This window comes from Amblyomma maculatum, chromosome 10 (genome assembly GCF_055883805.1).
Source record: "Amblyomma maculatum isolate TAMU_Amacu chromosome 10, ASM5588380v1, whole genome shotgun sequence".
Lineage (NCBI taxonomy): Eukaryota > Metazoa > Arthropoda > Arachnida > Ixodida > Ixodidae > Amblyomma > Amblyomma maculatum.
The window spans coordinates 56,607,753-56,616,203 of record NC_139353.1 but is presented as its reverse complement, the minus strand read 5'-3'; the positions used below and the strand labels follow the sequence as shown (position 1 = coordinate 56,616,203).

The following is an 8,451-nucleotide window of genomic DNA, read 5'->3' as shown; positions in this document are numbered from 1 at the left end:
AAATGATTAACTAATGAAAGAAAAAAATGCCTTCTGTCTCGCTGTTTTACAGGGGCGTAAACACAAATAATTCGCCACTGCACACCTGAGATTGTGAGGTCACAGCATATAAGTCGTCCCTCGCCACCTATGCAATAAGACATGGCTGTCATCTCTAGTGTTTTGGCCAGGAATAGCATACACCCCCCGGACAAGCCTCTAGCGTGGCTAACAATAATGTTATATTCCGGCAAAAACGGCTCAAGAGCAGCTTCCGTCTCTTCATCGGAGGACAACTTTGTTTCCTGAATTGCTGCTACAGACACACTTCATTTCTTTAACAGATGACTTAACTGCTGCTGTCTCCGACGATTACGCATACCCCTGACGTTAAGGGTAGCGACTTGATATGCTGCGACTCTAGCCATTTTTGGTACTGAAGTATCATGTGATCGCATTGTGCGCGATTGGTATGTAGTGTCACGTGATGCTGTGACGTGTGTGAATGGCAACGCCGAGAGGGGGAGCGGGGCACTTGTTAAGAAGTCAGCGCGCAGATCACTCGTGCGGGTCTCTTAATCTGTACGGCACAGCATGCCGAATAAACATGCTGCTTAGTCGCTCTGCCTCTGCGTCGCTCGCCGCGGCTACAGCATAATTGGCGACGAGGATGGGATCCCGCTGGACTACGTAAAACGCATCGCGGCGTTCGTGATCCCGCTGGACTACGTAAAACGCATCGCGGCGTTCGTGATCCTGCTGTACTGCGTGAAACTCATCGCGGCGTACGTGGAAGCACCGGCGTTCGTGGAGAGCGTTTGGGCGAGGCACAGGGATGGCAACGCTTGGGAGTTTCGACCAGTTCGTCGAGGACGGAGACGAGGATTTTGGGTCCTACGTGGAAAGGTTCGAGCACTTCCTGAAGGCCTCCCAGGTGAGCGACGACCTCAAGGTCTCGATGTTTATTACGGCAATAGGCAAGAGGGCTTACAAGACGCTGAAGACTTTGCTAGAGCCTAAAACGCCAGAGGACAAGACTTATGCGGAACTCGTAGAAGTGCTGGGAAGTCATTTCACCCCAAAGCCCATGGTCATCGCAGAACGATTCAAGTTTAATCGGCGGTACCAGCATCAGGGAGAGTCCATAGCAGCATATGCAGTGGAGTTGAGGCGTTTGGCAGCTTCATGCGAATTCGGGGAATTCCTCGATGAGGCTCTTCGAGACCGCTTTGTAGTGGGCCTCTGCGACAGCGCAACGCAAGCAGAGTTGCTGAAGAGAAGCAAGTTGACGTTTTCGGACGCCTGCGACGTTGCGAAAAGCATCGAGCTAGCGCGGAAGGAAAGTCGGGAATTTCAATCGACCGGGACGCAAGGTACAGTCGACGCCGTACGTCATAAGCCAGGCGGTGGGAAACGCCAGCAGCAGCGTTCAACCGGTGCAGGACTAGTAAGGAACCGAGTGTCTGAATCGCCGGTCTGTTTTCGGTGTGGCTCAGCGCACGAAGCATCGAACTGCAAATTTCGCAAGTATCGTTGTCGTGCATGCAAGCGTTACGGACACTTGGCGAAAATGTGCAAGTTCAAGTCTAGAGACGCGGCTAATTCGGTAGCTGTGGAGGACGCGGATTGTGACCAAGTGTTGTTGTACAATGTCTATTCTTGTGCAGAACGCCCAGGGCATTATGAAATTTGTCTCAAGGTAGCCAAGAAGGATGTTAACATGCAAATAGACACGGGTGCGTGTGTTTCCATTGTGCCAGAAACGCTATACAGGAAATTGTGGCCCAGTCTACCTAAAGAGCCTTGCCACATAAAGCCGAGGACATACGGTGGGTCGCCGCTAACAGTCACAGGGAAGTTGATGGTTCCAGTCGAACATAATGGTCAGTGCAAGCAACTTCCGCTCATTGTCGTCAAAACCGACAACAATAGCGACATTGCGTTGCTAGGGCGTGACTGGCTGGAGGCTCTTAAGCTAGACTGGTCAAGTGTGCATGGCGTGTGTTTAGACAAAGTTGCGGCGCTACTTGAGAAGTACGCAAAGGTGTTCGAGCCCACTCTGGGGCTGATCAAAGGTAGTCCAGTCAGGCTGGTTTTGAAGGAGGGGAGCAACCCCGTATTTTGCAAAGCGCGACAGGTGCCATTTTCTTTGAGGGAAACCGTGTCACTTGAATTGCAGTCTCTTGTGAACAGGGGAGTGTTAGTCCCTGTACAGAAAAGCGACTGGGCGACGCCCCTAGTTGTTGTGCCTAAGGCGAACAACAAAGTCAGAGTGTGTGGGGACTTCAAGGTTACATTGAATCCGTGCCTGCGAACTGACCATTATCCACTTCCCGTGATGGAAGATTTGTTTGCAAAGTTGTCAGGATGCAAGTATTTCACAGTGCTTGATTTGTCGACAGCGTACTAACAGCTGGAACTGCATCCGGAGGCACAATCAATGGTGGTTGTCAATACACACCTGGGGCTTTTCAAGTACACGCGCTTGCCCTATGGCTTCACAAGTGCACCTGCTATTTTCCAGTCTGTCATGGATGATGTGTTAAAAGGGCTTGAGCGGGTAAGCTGCTACTTGGATGATGTGCTTATCGCAGGTTCAACATTTGACGAATGTTTTCATCGAGTGGAAAGGGTGTTGGCACGTTTTCTAGAAAGAGGCATGCGATTGCAAAAGGAAAAGTGTAAATTCTTTCAGACATCTGTCTCTTACCTAGGCCACATTCTGGACGACAAGGGCGTTCGGCCATCAGATGAAAAGGTGAAAGCGATAAAAGAGGCACCAAGTCCAAAAGATCCGGCACAGTTGCGAGCTTACCTGGGTTTGATTAACTTCTACGGGAAGTTTGTACCGAACATGTCAGCTAAGCCTAAGCCTCTGTATAATGCTCTAAAAAAAGAAAAGGGATTTAGTGGTCACAGGAAGCTGAGCAAGCGTTTCAAGAAAGTAAGAGCTGGTTGACACAAAGCAATGTGCTGACATACTACGACCAGAAAAAGCCGATAGGACTAGTGTGCGACGCTTCGGCTTACGGCGTAGGAGCCATTCTTTTTCATAAGATTGGAAGCGACGAAAGGCCAATTGCCTATGCTTCCAGAACGTTAAGTAAGGCAGAGCAGGGGTATGTTCACATCGAAAAAGAAGCCTTGGCTGTTGTTTTTTGGGCTGAAAAAGTTCCACAAATATCTGTTCGGGCATCGCTTTGAGATTTACTCCGACCATCAGCCATTGGTAGGCTTGCTCGCTCATGGTAAGCCCGTACCAGTGATGACAGCAGCCCGCATGCAGCGCTGGGCTTTACTTCTTGCAGCGTATGATTATCGTTGGGTTTACCGCAAAGGTCGAGAGGTTGGAAATGCTGACGGTTTTTCAAGGTTACCACTTGCAAATCGCAATGATGTCTCGGATTATGCACATTTCTTTTCAGTTGTTGATGAAGTGCCATTGTCTGCTGTTGAAATTCAGAAGTGCACTCGAACTGATAGAGTATTGTCGAAAGTGCTGTGTTATACTATGAGTGGTTGGCCGCCGCATGTTAAAGATGATGAGTTAATGCCTTATTTAATTCGTCGACATGAGCTATCTGTAGATCAGCAGTGTGTTACATGGGGAAATCGAGTGATTATACCTCGTGGGTTGCGCAAACGGGTGTTGCATCTTTTGCACGAAGGACACCCCGGGATGACGCGCATGAAAATGCTCGCCCGTAGCTTTGTGTGGTGGCCTCAGCTCACGGAAGACATTGAGCAGATTGTGAAAAGCTGTGACACGTGTCAGTTAATACAAAATGCTCCGCCACGTATTCCACTGATAACTTGGGGTTGGCCAACTCGCAGATGGCAAAGAATCCATCTGGACTTTGCTTTTACCGATAACCAGTGGCTCCTAGTCCTAGTGGATGTGCATTCCAAGTGGACAGAAGTGTTCGTCATGCCATCCACCTCTACCGAGAAGACCATTGAAAAGCTGCGGAGGGAGGGTCTTTGCGTCCTACGGCCTGCCAGAAGAAGTAGTTACGGACAATGGTCCACAGTTCTGTGCCAAGAATTTCGCAGACTTTCTCCGCAGGAATGGGGTGTGGCATACCAGGACGCCACCGTACCATCCCGCATCAAATGGAAGCGCAGAGCGGTACGTACAGACCATTAAGCGGGACCTTTTGCGACAGGTTCTCGACGAGAGAAGAACAGGGATCAAGAAAACCTTGCAATATCGGGTTGACCAATTTCTGTTCACGTACCGAAACACACCAACCGCAACCACGGGGCTGACACCTGCGGAATTGTTTCTGTCATGGAAGCCGCGCACACGCCTGACCTTTCTCCAACCGAACTTGGAAAAACGTATGGACGACAGGTTCTACCAGACAAAAGAGAAGGCTAACGAGAGAGGGCGGTCATGGAGATCATTTGAGGAAGGCGACCATGTGTTCGTCCAAGGACTACGTCCTGGGGAATCGAAGTGGTTGCGAGGCGTTATAGAACAGCGGTGCAGTGCATCCACCTACAATGTTAGAATAGGGCAGGAACAGAGGTTTGTGCATGCTGACAACCTACGTCCGTGTTCGTTTCAAAGTGTGGAATCCGGGCCAACTGTGTATCCTTCTGTGCCTAGTTCAATGCCTGATTCTGTACCGGAAGAGTCGTCTACTAAGACCCCTTCCTTAGATACGTCTGAGCCACAGGATTCCTCAGCACCACAGCCTGCCCAAGCATCTACGTTGCGGGGACAGAACGCTAGTTCGCCTGCAAGGTCCACGCTGCCTGCACCACCGCTCCGGGAGCATGCGCCACCTCCGGACACGCCACCTCTTCGGCGCAGTGCTCGTTCTCGGAAGCCTCCTGATCGTTATACCCCATAGAGCTGGTGTAAAACAGGGGGAAAGGGAATGAAGTATCATGTGATCGCATTGTGCGCGATTGGTATGTAGTGTCACGTGATGCTGTGACGTGTGTGAATGGCAACGCCGAGAGGGGGAGCGGGGCACTTGTTAAGAAGTCAGCGCGCAGATCGCTCGTGCGGGTCTCTTAATCTGTACGGCACAGCATGCCGAATAAACATGTTGCTTAGTCGCTCTGTCTCTGCTTCGCTCGCCGCGGCTACAACAGGTACTAGTCCTTTTAAACATCATCCCCTGGCATGGGGTGGCCCGCCTGCAAATTGGCGGCCTTTCGGGCAGACATCGCCCTCCTCTTTAAAGTCACCCTTCCTGTGGCCTCTACACAGTGTGCCTTCTGGCCAGCACCATCGATACACACCTCATCATCTGCGGGACGCTTCAAAGGCACTGTGTTATCCATGTCCTCCTCTGAGACACTCAAGGCTTCGGCCCACGAACCTGATTGGAGCACATCGCTCGCTGCCACACTGACAGCCGACAGAGAACCGGACGCACCAGAGATCGGCGCCACAGACGGCTCACTGTTACCCTCCAACGACGAAGGAGAATCAATGACGAAGGAGGATAGGCGAGCATCCACTGGCAGTATCTTCTCCATTGATTCCACAGGAGGCATATCCAGACGTCCTTCAATGACAGGTGGTTCTTGGGCAGCAAGCGCAACACTCTGAGTGGCACTCACAGGCGGGCCCGGGTACGGCGGTTTTGGCTCTGGATGCGCTGGTTCTTGATGGCCAGTCACTGCAGATTCTTCTGTGTTGATGTGAAGTGCACAAGGCTTCTGGTCCCCATCAATTTGAGGTTCACGACCTAACTCACCAGTTACATCAACAACCTCTGACACATCCATGATATGTTCGGACGCCACGACATCTTCTCGTGACCACTGGCCTTGACGCAGTCTATCGGCATAACTTAATACACAGTTCTCCACAGTATGGCCAAAGCGCCGGCACTGGGTGCATCGAGGCGTTCGGCACTGACGCCGTACATGACCTACCCGGCTGCATTGAAGACACAGTGGTCTCCCTGAGATAAGCATTAATGCCTGCACCCCATAAACATTAAGAGTGTGAGGAATTGTACTTGCTGACACTCCGTCCTTGAGCGTGAGGGAGATTTCACGGTTCGCCGTTTCCATGTGCTCCATCCCTCTGCACCGCCACTTTTCACGCTCCACAGATTGAATCGTTCCATAAGGCTCGAAAGCTTCCACAATCCTCCGGTGCTCCATATAGCGGGGAAGCCAAAGGAGCTTAACCTTGACATTCTTTGTATCCGGGTCGAACACCATGCACCGAAGTCCTTTCACAGGGAACTCTGCTTTGTTAATTAGCTTCTGCTTTGAAGAACTACTCTCGCAGGTAACCATCCACACGTGGCTCATTTGGTATTGACCAATGCACAAAATTTCCCGGAGGTCCAAAATCTGTGCAAGTGCGTCTCGAAAGTCAGGTGCTCGGTACGGGCGACCCTTAAGGTCGGCATGCAGGAAAACGGTATTAAGGACAACATTACCGGTGGGCAGGCGTGGAAGGACAACTTTGTACGTTTCGGTAGTGTCCTGAGGAGTCGAAAGACCTCGGCCAACGGCCGATGCGCTGTTTCTAGCAAGCAACATTTTCAGGCTAAGCCGCCCAGAACGCCCTTCTTCTTTCCAGCCACGAGTTCGATGCTTGAAAGCGGTACAAAAGCGCTTCTAGTGAAGGCGGTGTTGCCTTAGAAACGTGCCGTAGAACGTTATACTGCGGGTAAGCGAAGTACGTTTCCGCTACATTTCTTCTGCGCTCTGCGCACATGCAGAGCCATCTTGCGGCAAACACAGAAGAAACCCTCCTCGCAATGTGCGGCGCTACGATGGCTGGCCACCGTAGCGGCGCTGCCCCGACACGTGGCGCGCCACTCGCCCCTGACGTTTCGCCGTGCACCCTCACGGGTTGTAGAATCAAGCGTCAACAAATAATTAGAAAAAAAGTTGTACAGTGCACTTAGAAGTGTTGAGTATGAAAGCTATGTCTTTGTGTGACTCAAGAGCATACCGAGCGTATGATTGGGCGGTGCGAACGAGGTGCAATAACGCTATCGCGTTCCACTCTTGAAGGCGAAGCTTAAGCGTCCTCCAAATTTTTTTCTTCTCGTATGAAGGGAGATACCCGAGTTGGCAGCTGATTCCCTATGTAATGGAAGACACACCTATGTCCAGCCAGTGGTGGGCCATGACAGCTGCTAGCTGCCACCCGCCAGGCCTATGCTCCTCATTTTTAGGGACACAGCTTTTCTAGGCCATTGACGAAAATCTAGCGTCGGCGAGATTTGTCCAGCCCCGCCGCGGTGGTACAGTTGTTAAGATGCCTGACTACTATGCCGGCGTAGCCGGTTGCAATCCGACCTCCGGCGGCTGCGTTTTGATGGGATGGATGCGATACGGATCAGTGTTCATGTGCTGTGCGATATCAATGCACGTTAAAGATTACAAGCTGGTCGAATTACTTTGTAGCCCTCTACTACGCCACATTTCCCTTTCTTCCCCCTTTCCCTTCCCTTCCTCATTTCTCTTAAGGCACCGTTCAGCTGGTCACGTGCCCCGCCGGATTGGTGGAGTCGTGAGACGCCCGACTACTGTGCCGAAGTACCCGGGTTCGAACCCGACCTCGGCGGCTGCGTTTCGATGGAGGCGAAATAAAGAGGCATCCGTGTGCTGTGCGATGTCAGCGCACGTTAAAGATCCCCAGGTGGTCGAAATTACCCCGTAGCCCTCCACTACGGCTCCTCTTTCTCTCTTTACATTTTCACTCCCACCTTCCTGCCTTCCCTTACGGCGCGGTTAAGGTGTCCACAGAAAACAAGTGAGGCAGTTACGTGCCTTTCCCTTCCTATAAATCAATCAGCTGGTCACGCAGTGTGTCCGAAAAATACAGCGACTTTCCTTTCCTGTAAACCAATTACAGAACGCCAGTGAACCTCGATGCGTTCAACGGAATGCTGGTTGTATTCTACAAGGGATGCGCGATGAGCTGTGTGCAGAAGCAACATTTTCTGCCTTTGTTCAGTGCGGCGCGGGATTTTCGTAGAAGACAGCATTTACTTTTTTCGCGTTAGAATTGTAAAACTTTGCCAACACTAACACTTATCCCCCTTTCTACAACTATTATGATTTTTACCAGCGTTTGCTTTAATATCGCAGGTATTACCAAGGTACAACAAAAAGGTGCCGAGGAGAACATAACTTCGTAATGCGAAATTTGAGCGCAGCTCATCAGCTTTTCGACAGATTGCGGCAAAGTTCGAGCCATACATGTACGTACAATTACAGGCAACGTTTTATTTTTCCCACTTACTCTTTCAGAAAGCACTGCACTAACAGTCCTTGACCTAAGGGCATACGTGGCCTGCGCTACAACAGGAAGGGCGGCGTGTCACTATGCATACTAACTGTGCACGTAGCACCAAACAGGAATTCCACCGGCTGTCTCGCTCATGGCTTAGAAAAAACTGGCAGAGAAAAAATTACGTGAGACTTTAGCGACTAAAGCAGTGAAAGGAAGAAAGCCTGAGTGCCGCATTCTGCTATGCA

General features: G+C 50.9%; 1 protein-coding gene across 1 annotated transcript; it reads left to right on the top strand.

Moving 5' to 3' along the window:
• Positions 1-814: 814 nt before the first annotated feature.
• LOC146176548 (uncharacterized) lies at positions 815-8,111 on the top strand. Its single transcript, XM_084581316.1, has 2 exons — positions 815-2,054; positions 8,062-8,111. The coding sequence occupies exons 1-2, from the start codon at positions 815-817 to the stop codon at positions 8,109-8,111; spliced, it is 1,290 nt and encodes a 429-aa protein (XP_084437442.1).
• Positions 8,112-8,451: the final 340 nt, after the last annotated feature.